Source organism: Trachymyrmex cornetzi, unplaced genomic scaffold (genome assembly GCF_001594075.2).
Source record: "Trachymyrmex cornetzi isolate Tcor2-1 unplaced genomic scaffold, Tcor1.1 scaffold381, whole genome shotgun sequence".
Classification (NCBI taxonomy): Eukaryota; Metazoa; Arthropoda; class Insecta; order Hymenoptera; family Formicidae; genus Trachymyrmex; species Trachymyrmex cornetzi.
Window position 1 is genome coordinate 263,759 of NW_017298545.1, and position 16,790 is coordinate 280,548.

The 16,790-nt window shown below is 31.7% G+C and overlaps 1 protein-coding gene across 1 annotated transcript in view; it reads right to left on the reverse strand.

Annotated features, from left to right (window-relative positions):
• The window catches only part of mdy (diacylglycerol O-acyltransferase), a 129,822-nt gene that overhangs the window by 77,566 nt on the left and 35,466 nt on the right, over positions 1-16,790 (reverse strand). The window contains exons 2-3 of the mRNA XM_018511604.1: positions 9,655-9,783; positions 2,537-2,631 (exon numbers count right to left, since the gene is read on the reverse strand). Of these exons, the coding sequence (XP_018367106.1) occupies positions 2,537-2,631; positions 9,655-9,783 (224 nt within the window). The remainder of the gene's footprint in view (positions 1-2,536; positions 2,632-9,654; positions 9,784-16,790) is intronic.

The following is a 16,790-nucleotide window of genomic DNA, read 5'->3' on the forward strand; positions in this document are numbered from 1 at the left end:
GCTCGCTCTGTGAAAATTATTATGAGAAGGGTCGCACAAAATAGGGGTAACGAAACATATTCTATCCGGCCCTCCGTGGAGGGCAGACAGAAACAAAAAGGTCGGGTTGGTTATATAAAAAGGAAACGAATTTACCGTTGGTAGGAGCGACGGCGCTCGACGCAGATTCTAAAATATGGGAACTATTAGCCGTAGTTTCCCATGAGCATTACGCTCCCTTATGTGTAAATGATGCAACCCTCCATAGCGGCTTAGTCGACGTAAGCCGCCCGCGTTCAATCTGCACTGGGGATTGAGACTGTTAGGAAAACTATAACTATATGGAAATTATACAAGAATCTCTTTTAGAACAACTTCAAGACTAAAAGAGTAATTCCTCCAAAAAGAATCGATTTTAACGCCAAAGGGATCAAAGGAAAAATAATACTATTTTTATAAACATTATTCATTACTTTTTTGTGTAAAATGATATGAGAATATGGAAAATATTATATTTTTAATACTATAATAATATCACGATGAAAAATTATTTGATAGTAAAATAACTCTTTAACGAAATAAATAACTTGTGGATGTATTATAATAAATAAGATAAATAACTCTTTAATGAATTTAAAAAAATGTTAGTTCGCCAAAAAGAAAGACACCTACGTTATTATAACTTTTTTTTACCTCGCATTATTAATATTTCAGAACTTTTCATGATTTTTCTTCCTGTTGTAGCTGCTGATTTGCAACCATTGTGCGTGCAATCCGCATTTAAAACCGCACACGTACGCGGCTGTTGCACGTATGTAAGTTATGGCGTTGCAACCTCGGATGAAAACGCAACAAGCGAGCACTAAGGGGACAATACGCGAGGAATATGTTCGCTATTTAAAGGAACGATGCCTTGCGTGCCTTAAAATTTATGCTTCATGCGAGACTCGTTGAATTTCGACCCACTTTAAAAAGTCTAGACTAGAAACATTACGTCACAAAAGCTAACGAGCTTGAATTCTACTGGGAATGATACTGAAATTCTACTCACAATGAATGTTGTGCGATATTGTTAGTGACCTGAAATGTAAAATCTAAATGTCAGCAAAAATATTAACTTCTCGAACATTTTTCTTATATGTATATTTATGTTTAACTTAATTAAATATAAACTTACTATTGCTATATAGTATAAAATATTTGATGAAATAAAAAAAAACATACGCAGATATTGGAATCTTTGAACAAAACGGTAATAATTTCCGCAAGCACATTATACAGGGTAAACTTGGGTAAGATGGCTATCTTACTCATGTTTGTTCTAACTTACAATCAGAAAATAAATTACGAAAAATATTCGTCTCCATTAGTTTTTCCAGCATTATATGTATAACAGAAGCAAATTGTACTTTTGCATTACAAAAACAACTCTCTGAAATAAGCAACTGAAATAAACACCTAGAGAAACATTCAGAATCGATGAATCCTGGGGAGATGGGGAATTACCCCGCCAAATTGTTTTCACCTTTTTGTAATTTTGCAATACGCGAGTCATAACGAGATAACTAAAACAGGAGCCGAGTTGCCAGATAGAAACAGACTTCATTTTACCTCCTATCTCGTATCAGCACCACCGACGTTACCCCGTGCACTCCGCTTCATTTCGCTCCGAACCATTTTAACGCATTCTCCCTATTCTTTTTTTTATTAACTTTTATATTTCTGCTTGAACGTTATCTATGGTCAGCTGCCAAGAGAAGATAGAGTTTGACTTTGAATTCTCAAACTATTATTCATTATTTTCTCGACGTTTTGTATTGTTCCCGTTTCTTTTATCCTTAGCGGTAAAGTTATATGAGTCATTATAGCTGAGCTTAAAAGCGGGAATATCGATGGATATTCACATTACGTATAGATTAAATAAAAAAAACATGACCAGGAAATGGTGAAATTGAATTACCGCGGATACTAGAGAATCAATGTGAACCGACCACGACCCGCGACAATAAAAGCGGAATTTAGAGTCTGGCATAGTCTTCCTTCTCTCACCGATGGAGTTCGATTTTATAGATTTTTACAGCGAAAAGCTATTGCGAGCCAGTCAGCTTTTCATTTTAAATACTCAATGAATAGATATCGTATGGGATAATACGAATTTCTATGCATATTGCGATACAATTTAACAATTTTCGTAATATTTAATTTAAATAATTTTTTTGTTTCTACAGTTTTATCGTTGCTTCGTAACTTGGTAATCAATCTTGTTTTGCTTAGTACATTTTTACGATCGTAGAAATAATTTTCAGCATTATTAAAATATTCTGTATCAGTGATAGAATTTAAAAAGCTGTCTTGAAAGACACAAGTCACGCTATTAAACCGTAAGATGCGCTATCAATATTTTTCCAATTGACATACTTTCCTTTATGTCGACATAGACGAAAGTCTTACAATAAATGTCGATCATTTTGTAATCGAGGCCACGAACATTGACAGCTTTGTTTCCTTTCTGATCTGTTGAACGAATATAAAATGACATATCGGCAGTTTTACTTACAGCAGATCAGCAACAACGAAGGATATTCTTCGCCGCCATCATTCTTGCCGCTAAGGAAAAGAAACCATTGCCAGGGATCCACTCTGATTCCATATCTGCAATACAGAATAAAATACTTTTATTATTGTTGTATATTATAATTATTATTTTGAGGCATATTGTATCATTAATTATTAATATGGGATATTTTTTTTCTTAATTAATTTAAAATATAAATAATTTCCAATAGATATTCTTAACAAGTAATAATAATTTAACTCTCTGTCTCTCTGCAACCCTGGTTTTTTCTGAACAAAATTTCACTCTTAAATTTCTCTGAAATAAAGAAGTCCGATTCCCCCTTCTAAAATATGTTGCTAAAAAATTTTTTGATAAATATGTTGCTAAAAACATAATATAATGTCTAAAAATATTGAAAAATAGCTATAAATTTTTCCATATTTTTTAAGTTTAAAACAGTAAAAAAAAACTTGAGCTAAACAGAGGGAATAAAAATATCATTGCAGACGGAGGGTTAATAATTACAATAATTTGCAGTTAAATAATATAATAACAAAACCGATATAATGTTAATTGTAATAATACAAATGGTATACACGTGGAAAGAAATAAATTACAGAAATATATTACAGACAATTAAATGCATGCAAAATAAAATCACCGTCGATAAATTTATTTATATTTGAAGAGATATGCAGCTATCTTGTTGCATTAAAAGGAAAATAAAATCGAGCAACAAAGGATAAATAAAGATAAAACGCGGCACGTTTTCAATTATAATCTTTAGTTTTTCATGGTTGGCGTACTAAGCGTGATGCAAACCGAAGAAACGCTTCATTATTATAGTCTGTCTCTGGTAAGATCTCTTCTTCTGAAATGGTTGAGGAAGGAACAAAAGAAAATAAAGGGAGCAGGTCTTTGTTCTTGAGATAAATAATAACTGTCGCATCGCACCGCGTAAAGGGAGGGAAGCTCATGCTAGGAAATAAAACGATTTCCCTGGAAAGTCGACTCAATGGAAATGCAGAAAACGTCTGTCCCATGATTGACTGCGATCTTGATGTGAATCTGTGATTTATTTTGATGGCGCACGTCGGAAAATATTATAAACGATGCCGGCCGACTAAATCGTGCCAGATTATTTATTGGCAATTTCGTAAAATGGCACTTTCTGCGCGCACACGAATCATTAATTTCTGCACGTAAATCAAACGGAGTTATGCAGAAATGGGACATGTCTGATAACATAATAAACAAATGGGATATATGTTAAACTACGATATTCGATTAAGTTATGTTTGTCCGTATACGAACAATAAAAAGCTATATTGATTACAAAAGCTGTACGGAATATTCAAATACAATTTGCATAAATTTAATACGCTTTGTTTATAAATACCAATGTGATAAAGTCAAAATTATAGTGAGTGAAGACAATTTGTGTAATGTATGATAATTTGTAACGTGCAACGGATGAAAATAACCTTCTCATTTATTTTGAAACAGACAAATGTATTCGACGGCTGTTATCACTGTTGTGTTCATAAGAATATATTCAACGTGTCTTATCAGTATATTAGTCTGAAAATGCAATTTACGATGGGTATCGATCTAAGCCATCGAAAACATTATTTTCTCGGGCAACGCGCGATATAGGTGTACCAGCCGAAAAAAAAGGTGGGACTGTACACTAATGGCTTCAGGTCGTACATGCCTGTTAACGATAATAAACGAGGCTTATAGGTCGAGTAATTAAAGTATTCGAAGTCGACGCGATTTGTTTTAGATAGACAATATTTATTGGGACGCAATCACCGATGTAGTTCTCTGCGGAAACTATCGGTCATGTTAACGCAGTTACGATAATTGAACAGTAGCATGGAAAAAATGCGAATCTCGTTCATAATTAATTGATGCAACGCATCGTGTGACAGCCGATCGGTAATAATTTGTGAAAATATCTTCACATATGTCGATACGCACATAAATAATGCAACATACAATACAAATAATGCAAATTCCAATTTTGATATAGCAACGTTTAAGTTAATCAAAGTTTACCGCTTTGTATATGGCCGTAACATAATATGCGGAAAAAATTAATTAATTATAAAAAAATCAATCTCAATCAATAATTTTATTTTACATCAAATTAGTTTATCAAAGTCCAATATTTAATAGGAGATCGATGCAACACTGTGTCCAAATATTTCAAAAGACAAAACTTTGGAGTTTTTTTACATTCCATTAACGTGGCAAATAAAAAAAGAGCCAACGTCAAAAAGAAAAGACTGCCCGGCGATAATTCATTCGTACTCATAAAATATTCACTTCAGCAAAACGGAAAGATTCATCAGTGAAAAAGGAAACAATCGTTCAATGCTGATGATTAAACCGATCCGGCCTCGATACGTGTATACACATGGTGGATGAGTCTCATAAAACATTTTTCGAGTAGTCGAAAGTTAAGGGGATATCGCACTTATCGAAACTCATCGCTTCGAGACGTGAGCAGAAACGATATTAAATTTCTTCCCCGGCGGGAATAGCCGTCTTGATCCGCCCGTTAAATCCACGCTCGTTCTTCGTCCGCCGGAGTTCGTTAATACAGCGTCACGATAAAATCCCCAATTTCACGTCGAACGTGGTGAGAGGGAAACGTCGGGTTCTGGGGGAGGGTGACTCTCGGTGGGTACGAGAGCGCACGGAGGTCCAGATTGGAGCAAGAATTATGGTGCCAATATGGGACAGGCCCGAATGAAAATGTGAGCGCGCGAACGATTCGCATTAAATATTAATACGCGCGAAACGAGACGTCTTCCTCACTTCTATGATTGTAAAGAACGCCGAAGATGAGTCTTCTTCTCTGAAATTTATGGTATGGCCTGAAGGCTCGTTTTAAGTGTCGGATTGGCTCGGTGAGAAGAGATGAATTGTTCTCAAGGAGAAAGTGAAGGGAGCGCAGGTTAAAATTTATTTAAATATTTATCCGGATAAAATGCTATTATTAACGATCTTTTCTAAAGCTGTAAATAACAATTTATTTAAAATATGACATTATTAATGATTTCGTATATCATACGTTTAATAAATCCATTATTACTTATACATAGGATCTCTATTCTTTTCTTACAAATCAATTTATCTCATCATTTTACTCCTCGCTATTTTCTTCTCAATATTGATTTATCTAAAAAAAATATCATGCATCCAATATACGAAACAAAATATTCGATATTGAGAACTATCGAATTTCCAGTAACGTTAATTTTTTCTTATAATAAATACCTACAGAACTCTGTAATCCAGATAAAAACAATCAACAAGTTCTATATTCTGATACAATGCAAGAGTTTTTGTAAAAATGACTGATAAAGCAAGACAATATAATTATTGCTGAGATAATGTCAATATCTAGAAAACCACAGATCGATTTTTAATATGTTATGTTTTACGACTAGAGTTCAATAATATTAGTCTTTATTTTTAGTGCTTCGAGAAAATTTGATTACGCGAAAAAAAATACAGACACACAAATTCATGTATCTTTCCATTATATAAATTGAATCTAAAAATATTTATAATTCCTAGAAATTTCAGCAGAGCTTCGAAGATCAAGAAAACAAATTAATTGTCCTACTTTACTTGTTTGTCTTATCCATCTCTTCTTATTTGTCGTTCCATTTATAACCGCAAGAAGTATAATAATTTTCCAAGAAAGAGATTTAATAATTCCTGCACAGTCTTATATTAAGAACTAAGTTGTGAAAATGTGTAGAAGATAATTCGAGATCGACGAAATCGTGCCTTGAAATAAACGCACATTCGTATCTCAAATTGCATAAATTATAATTGCATGGAAAATTTCTAAAAAAGTTTTACGAATAATCCACACAATGGATACGAAAGACAAGGCATCAGAAACTTCAGTAACTTCCTTTACCCACCTCCGCGGACTTTTATCGATAGCGAGGGAGTCTTTCGTCGAGAGTTCGATTAATTGAGCTCTCTCGCTGCCTTTTTTCACTTCGCAGAGAAGCATCTACCCGTTTTCTTACCGACGTGCTTTTTTTCAGTCGCCAATCTACTCTTTTCCCTTTCCCACCCTCATCCCATCGATTAATCTCGATCCCAGCAAAATCATGTCGACAGTCTCATCCTCGCGATTCGGCTGTCGCTTGCTCTTGTTCTTCGCGAATCAAGTCTGGAAAAGTCTTTTTACCGGCTGAAACGAATCAGTCGAGAACGCAGACTGCATTAAATGGTTACGATTTCTTCGAAGTGTTCATTCGGAAGTGCCGATAAGTTAATTAAGCGGTGATGCGATTATACCCGAAATTATCTGGCCGATTGAACGTTGCATCATACAAAGAGCGTTGAAACGCGACATACGTATTAATTGGAAATGTATCGCTACTCTGTTAGATATACATATATAGCTCTAAAGATACCTATCTAGATTACGAATCCAAACATTTATTCTCCACGTCAAGATAAAGATTGATGCGAGATTCTTATTAATTATTCAATTCATCAAAACATTTTATTAAGCTAACTGCTCAAAAATATATATATTTATCCATTGTACAAATATAATTTTTAAGTATTACTCACTGTGAAACTGGATTATCTAAGCTGCATTGAAAAACAATATTAAATTTTAATAAATATTTGTTTCAATAGTTCTAACAATAAGTAAATATTTACTAAATATAAACATATTTATTTTGATACAAAAACTATTAATTTGATTTAACTATAATTTATTTCATTGAGTAAATATTTCTTTACTGTAAGTAAATGTTCACTTACCACTATTCAAAGAAATATTATTAAGATTTAATAAATTTTTTCAGTGTAGCAAATTAAAGGTATCAATCGAATGCTAAAATCCTTTGGACTCGGGCATAATCGCTTACGGCCGTTAGTAGCTACGCTTGTTTCGGGCTCGTATGAAGCGCGTGTCGGGGCTACCTCGAGCAATTACGTCGCAAAAGTTCGCTCGAAAGTTTTTCTACGCTTAACGAGCGTGATAAATTTCTGTTACGCGCCCTCGGGAGCGGCCGGACGCGAGGCCAAGAGTTTACAACAGCGATAAAAATCTCGTTGAAATTATTCATGGACAACGCTTACGCTTCTCTCTTGCCCTTGGAAGAAGAAGATAGCTAACTTACTCCTCTGAACACAATATCCTGCAAGGAGAGAGCGTCGCGCATCCAGCAACAGTATACCAATGCACGTAAGAAAATGATTAGTTCTGATAGTGCGATCTTGGTTCAACCTAACTTATTATTGATATTTTACATCAAGATGCAGCTTTACAAATAAAGTATAAAAAATATTTAAGCTTAAATTATTTGAACATTGAATTCATAAGTACTGGTTCGTGGCCATCGCTACAAGCTAATTCAATTGAAAAGGGCAAGGAACGCGCGCGCGGTCAGTTCCACTTCATTCTACCATCCTTAAATTAATTTGCTATTATTCGTACTCTCCTTTCTTTCTCTTACTAGCAGCGTATCGTAAAAGTAACCGTTTATACAATGTTGATAAGTCAATCAAATAATTTGCATTAAAAAGTACATAAATTTCAACAAGCGTTGAAATAAATTAAATAAATTATTATCGAAATAATAAGCATAAATTATCTCGCTCGATATATAATAGAATTTATATCTCATTTAAACATCTCTCTCTTCGCGACAATGCTATGGCTCGCTTTAATTTATCTCGCAAATATTATACATCTTAAACTAAAAATATACAACTTCGAATCTCGTCAAAAGTTTAGCAGTCTGTATACATATATTGGACAAATAACATTTCGATCTTTTGTTGTGTGTATCATTCCTTGTTTTTCATTTTTCTCATTACGAACCTCACTGAATCAGAGATCGAATGACATACTCATACATGTACTACCGCAACAATGGCATTGCCCAGTTTCTAAAGGTATCAAATTTGTTTCCATCCATAGCGTGTTTGCGATGAAATACGAGCGCATCAAAATCAGATCATGCAACCTTACCGGTTGACAACCTGTCATGTTCTAATAACGTTTGCCAAACAAATAACATGCACTTACACGATCTGTAATCACTCCCGAAGATTAGAGAATAATTATACCGTTATAGTTACAGCTACAAACTCAATTTTGCTTGCCTACTGGCAATCGATTTTTTTTTTGCCGTATCCTAGAAATTATTACGGTAGTGCATCTATCAAACCAATAAAGACACTTCTGATAGGCCTTTAGTTCCCTATCTCCATTAGCTGTCACCCCATGCAAAAACTCCCTCTTCTAATTCTGGTAACGCAATAAAAACTTCTTGATGGTACTATTGCTTGTTAGAACTTTCTTTTTTTCACTCCCTCGAGGGTGACTGATTGAGGGTGATGACCACATGATCATTTAACCACCCACAGATTAAAATTTAAAACATTATAAACACATTTGTACATTTATATATTATTTATACGTTTCTGTGAGGAATAGTGCAATAAATATTTAAGAAAAACTAATTTTGCAATAAAAAAAATAAGAGTGTGAATTAAATTCATGTTCAGGTTTAATATCTAGGTAGAATAGATAAGTGAACGATCATTATTTTATTTATATCCCTTAATATAAAATTTTTTCTTACATTATTATGATCAGCGAATTCAATAATTCAATCAATCCAACATTTAGCTCCTCATTCGAAGATTTTTCATCCATTTTAAATACGAATAATCGAAAACTCACTGACCTTCTTGAGAAATTAAAAAATATCCCTAATAGAAATAATAATAGAATACAGAATGTTTTTTGTGACGTCTTATTAATGACAAGTTAATTTTTTAATTCATCATAATTTATATTTTATACAATTTTGTAAGTATGAAGGAAATTGATTATTAGGTCAGATAATATATTTTATTTTCATTGTGCTAATAAAAACAATTAATATATATCATTTCCGTTGATTGAATAGTCGGCATTATTGTGTACTATATGATACACCACTCGAGCGTTTATTATTGACAAATCCATCATCGGGGATATATATGTGACCCCAATAAAATCTACCACGTTCATTAGATACGAAAAAAGTATTATTACAATTCGAGATACTCACTTTATGAAATTTTCAAGCAGTAATCTGATACCACCAATACCTAGTAGTAAGAAGCCCCAATTGACGAATCCCGTGAAGTTATCGAAGCCGGAGCTCCACGAAAAAAGACTATCTCTTGGACGGTGACATCTGTAAAAGAAATAAAAGAATTTGAATTATCCGTTTTTCCATTACTTATTTGCTATTATAGCAATAACACCGATAACATTAGTTTTCGCAAATAGGGTTTTGTGGAAAAACATATAAAGACTGTGCCTAAGATAATTTTTTCGACGCTGAGTCCGAATCTGCCATTGAAATATTTTCCAGTCAATTTTTGAAATACAAGAAAATTGCAAAAAATGTCAATAAATATATAGAGGGAAGTTTTTATTAAAATAGGAAATTAAATCAGAAGTTGAACATTTAATTTTTGTTTCGTTATATGACTTTGGATCAGTTTCACGTATTAAAGTCCAGAAGTAGTCGCCTAGCGTATTTTCGTTCCAATATTCTTGTTTATGATTCTGAACTATTTAAAATTTAGCAAATTCGTTTTGTTCAGTATTTGTCATATCTAAATTATTCGAAAAGAAATGTTATAGCTTAAAATTAACTACATCAAAAATTCGATATGATTTCTGGTGGCAGAATTCGAAGTCAAAATTACAAAATACATTTTAAAAAGTTGTTTCGTTTCCTTGAACTAAAAATTATTAAAAATTTGTGAACTAGTGAAATTTTTCAACGCAATCACTTTATAAAATATGTTACATAATAATTATTAACTTTCTCAAAAGCTGAGTTACAAGTGATGCCTTCATGTATATTTTGTATTCGCTTCTTCAGGATCTCTTTATGAATAGCGAGCTCGTTATTATACGTACGGAAATTCGATAATAGACCAAGCGCTGAGTATAGCTAAAGGAGAAGAAGGTATTAAGGAGAATATTCTCGTTCTGGCGCCATACTAGCAAAATGATCCTTGTGCACGAGCGGTATGAAGAAAGACGTATGAACGCCATAGGGATGAGAATGGGGCAATAAAGGAGCTTTCATATCGCACGGTTATACATGTCCTTATATCAATTTACGGACTGACGTATAGTTCACACGTGACGACGTGGTAAATGATATAAGTCACTTTTATTGCAATAAAAGATGCTCATTATTTGATGGGCGGTCGAGCAAACAGTTCTGTCTCGGAGACACCCGTGGGATTTGCAATTTTCGCGTTTTCCATATAAGTTTAGTAATAAAATGTAATTTATAACAGACAATCGTAGCAAAATTACTATTATATTATGTACACGACTCTCTCATTTTGTACTCTCAACGGACATTGTTTCGTATTCGGCAGGCATTCAGGACATCCCTTTCATTTAGACCACGCTTCGTTGAGATATTAAAGTGAACAGTAACAATGCATCCTGATCCCACGAAGATACGCGCAATGCGTGTTTCACTTTCAAAATTTATTTCTCTTTAGAGCCCTTCTTTAAGAAAAATTATTTACAAAATTAAAAACAAAAATGTTGCATTAACAAATAATAAAATAAGGTGATTAATCCTATACATTGCTTGTAGCTTTTTTAATGTAATTAATCGCGCGAGATGTTTCCAACAGCCTAATATCATATTTCAATATTCATTGCTCCCTTTAATGATTGAAATCGAACTTGATACTATTTTATATTTCCCTTAAATAAAGATAAATGCAAAAAAGTTTTTAATTGTAAAATAATTCGTACTAAATATAATGTGTATAAATTCATATTTAACGAATTTATAAGGTCGAGATGTCATGGACCCCATATAAGTAATGAAAAGTTAAAGAGAGAATCTCAAAATCGTGTTTTTAGAAAATATTTAAATTTTGTATGAAATTGTTTTAATTAAAAATAACTTCATCGTACAATTCTTTAGAATAAATGACATTTTAATTAGCATCTTTCGCATTTCATTATAACTAATTTGTATTTCCTCGCTACCCTCTCTTAGTGATATAAAATTACACTATTAATTTATAATGTCGAATTAGACCTAATTTGAATTATTTTTAAACATTTCTACAGGTCGTCACTACTCAATATGTCATTAATTTAACTAAAATAATGGAATTAAACATTTTAATTTAAGAAAATATAGATACTAAATTTGACTAAAATCTTACCTTTTATTTACTAACTAAATACGTAATATAAATTTTGTTTATATTAAAATTAACAACAGAAATATATTGATTTATATTTTGACGCACATGGAAGTTAAAAATAACAAAACGCTACTTTTGGGATTGAGTTCTCACTGCTCCTTTGATATCTAACAGTGTATAAGTTGCCCATTCGACACGGGCAACCGTTGTCATGAATAGCAAGCACATCTTCTCGATCAAAGATACGAGAGGCACTCGAATGTTTTGTACACCGCAAGACAAAACCTTTCGAAAAGTTTATACGATGGTCCTCATCGACCCTCGTCGCGTGCGCGCTACCGACGAACGGATGACAGACGCGTATCGTGGAAGCCGATTACGGAGACGCATCCGGTATATAATCCACCCTAGAGACACCAAGACAAGAGGGTTTTGTGTTACGATCCTCTATCATACGCTATAGATACCATTCAGATTTCATGCACGGAGTATTGTTGACGATGCGCACTTGCCAGTCACGCGAGAGTAGCGCACCATACGGAATTTCCGATATCTAAAGTGCATATTGGACGTACATGACGATGCGAAAAGAGTTACGTACTAAAAGGATCTCGAATAGTACCACAATGAATATATAGCAAAGAACGAAGGAATAAAATGGGACTTCTTATCCTAGTACTTTATACTTGAAGTTACTTTTAACACACTTAATATTCTTGTCATTATAACGTTCTTTTCATCCGAGCTTATTCTCAAAACTGAAAAATAATTTTCTTCAAATGCACTCCAAAGTGTTTAATTTTAAAATATTAGAATGTTTTATTCTTGATTTAAAAATATTTTAGTTTTAAATTTTTTCAATACAAACAAAACATTGTGTGAATTTAAATTTAAAACACTAAAACGTTTAAAATTGAAATATTTTTTATCATTAAACGTTTGTTTTATAAAAATATTTCAAACGTAAACATTTTAAACACTGCACTTTTTACAGTGTAAGATCGAAAGTAAATTTTCTACACGGAGAGAATTTTTTCTTAGAATTTACCTTGAAAATATGACAGTTGTGAAAATACAACGTTGTATTTCGAAGAATTTTAATGTAAATCTGTTTTATTCATTTTAATAAAATTACAATAAAGTATAAAATAAATTTGATCAATTTTACTGAAGTGCACGGTAAAAATCTTTAAAATATGGTATTGTACCACAACTATACCATATTTTCAAGGTAAATTTTATTAAAAAGAAAATTCTCTCCGTATAATAACGTGTGCCGTGACATAAAAAGAAAGACATTTCTGGGCAATTTAAAGGAATCGTTTTAAACAATCTAATGCGTGACGCGTAAATTAATTAAATTACTCATTCATAAACAATTATATTTTAAATTTCATATTTCTCCAAAATTGTGATTTTTACGTTGACAAGGATAAAAATCCGTCCTTTAAATAAATCACGAATTACTGTCGCTAGAAATAGCATTATAATATCCGTAATCAATATATATAGAAGGAAAATAAATCTCATATCAAGCGATTCTATTTGGCCAACTTCTCGATTGCCTCTTACTTCGTGACCGCTAGTATTATGCCGTTATCGAGAAAGGTCTTGTGAAGCTTCTATATCACTTTCATGGAGAGAAGAACCTCTCGTCTTAAGTATTTACATGAAAGATCCTAGCGAAAACCCGGGGCGTGAGCGATAAGATGTATTCTTGAGACCGGTCTCTTTGGAATTTCGAAGAACCAGAGACTCACAACCGAAAAGCCATGAAATTGAATTTATATCCTTTAAGATATTACAATTTAACTTCCAAATCGTATATAAATATCTTAAAAAATATGATGAAAACGCAAATCCCTATTTAAGATCTCTTTAAATTAAAATGCAAATTATGGTTTTAACTGAAAATGCAAATTCTTTCAGTAAATAAATGTAATATGCCATTTACTATCTTAATCAGTAATTATTCAAATTCTAGCGTTAAAGTTTTAAGTATTGCTAAGTCATTCAAGACACATGAGAATAAAGATTATTCTTGCTTCATTGTTCATTTTTTTCATTCTTAAATGGCTTGTTCGTTGCAAGTACTTATTTTACATCGTAAATAAATATTATCGCAGAGGCAGTGCTTACGTAACATGCTTAACGTGTTTAATAATACATAATAATTATGCAAGTATTCTTACTTGATAAAACAAGTATAACATTGATTTGACGACGCAATACGCACAAAATATATTTTAATTATTCTTCTTCTTGTATATAAACATTCTGATGTACCATATTTTTTACATTTTTCTTAAATATAAAATTAAATTCCAAAATGTTACATTTTTAACAATTAATAATTAAAATATGTGTGAGTAAAAGTTAGAGATTTAAAGATGATAAATATGTACAATAACTAACATATGCTTATGCAATATTAATATGAAGAAAGAAACTAAGTAAGAAACTAACTATTATATATATACAATTATCAGTTTATCTAAAGAGAATATTCAATTACATCAATTAAGTATAAAGATCCGTAATAATCATTGTAATATCTACACGTTACATTTAAATTTATAATTTATCAGAATGCAAATGTTATATGTTACATGTGATAGTAGCTTTACTCCACTTATTACTAGTTGACAAATATTTTCCTAGATAAGCTGATAATTTCAATAATTTTTTACGTAATACATTAATTACGTAATATATCATTATATTAATTATATTATATTAATAAAATCATATAATTTTAAAAAATTATAGTTTTAAAAAAACCGCTTTTTTCAAGTTGCTGGAAATAAACCGAAAAAATTCCCGTTTTTTTCCGAAAAATTGGTTTTTTTTTTAAATTACTGTTTTTGCAATGTATATAACATGCTATTTAATGTTTAATGTCCTTCATCAAATTAATGTGATCCAGGAAGTTATGTAATCTTATATTTTTGTTAAAATTTTTATTTTTCCTTCTATTTTTATGGTAAAATCTAATCTAACCTTCCTATGGTGCATAACAAAGCATTAAGTACATGACTGCGCAAGTGGTTACTATAGATACATCACGCAGATCGGTTAGATTAAAAAATTTATAATTCTTTTGATTCTAAAAACTTTATGTGATTCGTCTTAATCTGCACATTACAAAATGTGTTGGATTTTGTTTAAATTAGATATAAGATTACAATTATTTTTCATATTTTATAATATTATTAAAATAAGATACTTCTAATTTAAGCATTGAAATTAATATTGAGCTAACTTTTATATTTATATACATTTACAATACCACATCACTTGATGTGAAATTTATTTATTATTAAACGAGCTAATTTAGAAACAAATGCAATCTTAACAACTAGTCTGAAGAGAGTAATTTAAGTTAATACATATAACAGTGTATGTTTCGTATGTTCTATTCAATATATTATAGGACCTCAATTCTGTTAACTTATCCAAATTATGCTATGTACCCTATACGCAATTATTTTCTTTACAAAAGTATCGAGAGCAAACGTGGTACATTTTACGAGCACGCGTGAATTTTTCCAAAATGAATTTTTCTACCCTTGAGAAAAAAACTGAAAGAATCAGCGGAAAAATTGGAAAAATTCGGTTATTTTCCGATCCTTCAAAACTATAGTCATAAATAATATGGAAAAAGTAAAAAAATGATTTTCAAATTTTGTAAGCTATACTAATTTTTATGGCTCTAAACTGTAATTTGTAAATAGGATAGCACCTATTTTCTAACAAAAATGTGCAAAATAAGTAATTAATTTTCATTTAAACGTTTAATAACACAAATCGAAACAGCAGAAACGAAACTTCTTGACTTTTAACTGAAAAATTCTTTCTCTACAATAATGTTTACAATTTAGTGAAAAATTACATGTTTCGATCTCTCTCTCTTCTCACTTTCTTTACAATGACCTTTCCTAAACAGTTTCTGGAATATTTTCCTTAGTATAACCGCGGTTTCGTATTTAGTAACACATCGCGACACTGCGCGGATGTAATGCCTCGTCCAAATAAATTAACACACAGTTGGGTGTGGACAAACGTTCGTAAATTAGACAATACTTCTGTACAATGCAATGTAGATAATTGTAAACAAATTTATAATGATAAAAATACAAGTGCATTGATAAGAACGCTGAAGCTCCATTTGTACCGTGCGCACAGTTTATCGAATCCAGAAGATCAATCAAAATGGGATAATAACGACAATCACTTGATATGGAAATACTATGACAAAGGCCCAATATACACAGCAACATGTAAATTTTGTTCCAAGGATGAGTATGAGGTAGACATATCACGCCTGAAGAGGCATCTGAAAAAGTACCATGATCGAGAAATACGAGTTCCTCTACAAAACGAAATTGCAAATAGGTCGCTATGGCGTTATTACGATTTTCATGAGAAACAATTTAGTGCATGGTGCAAACGTTGCCATGTTCAACTGGACATATTTTACGGAATAGACATCTTAATAAATCACGATTGTGCAGCAGCAGAACGTATATTATCACAAATGCGAATAGAAAATCCAAGTACAAGTTCACATTATGATAATATAAACAGACAATCTTCTGGAAACCGAGAAAATGAAGGAAGGTAACTGTTATTTAATTAAAATGTTATGGTTTTACTCGAGTTATTAACGTATTATGTACACTTTAATACTAATCAAATATTTAGTATTTTAATTAATTCAATCTATTTACCTCAACGTTTATGACAATACCGGTGGTAAACGATGTCGCGGTAGTCTCCAGTAAAACATCAAAAACCATTTCCAAGTATAATCTTGTACCAATTTGCAAGCTTAATTTAATCTTAATTTTCGAGTAAAAATATGTGTTAAATATATAATATTAATCTTAATCTGAATGATAACAGAAATCATATTGTGGAAACTGAACTATATTCTCAACTGAAAAATTCAATCAATAATATTTATATATTAATAAACAGTTACACATCTCTCTCTCTCTCT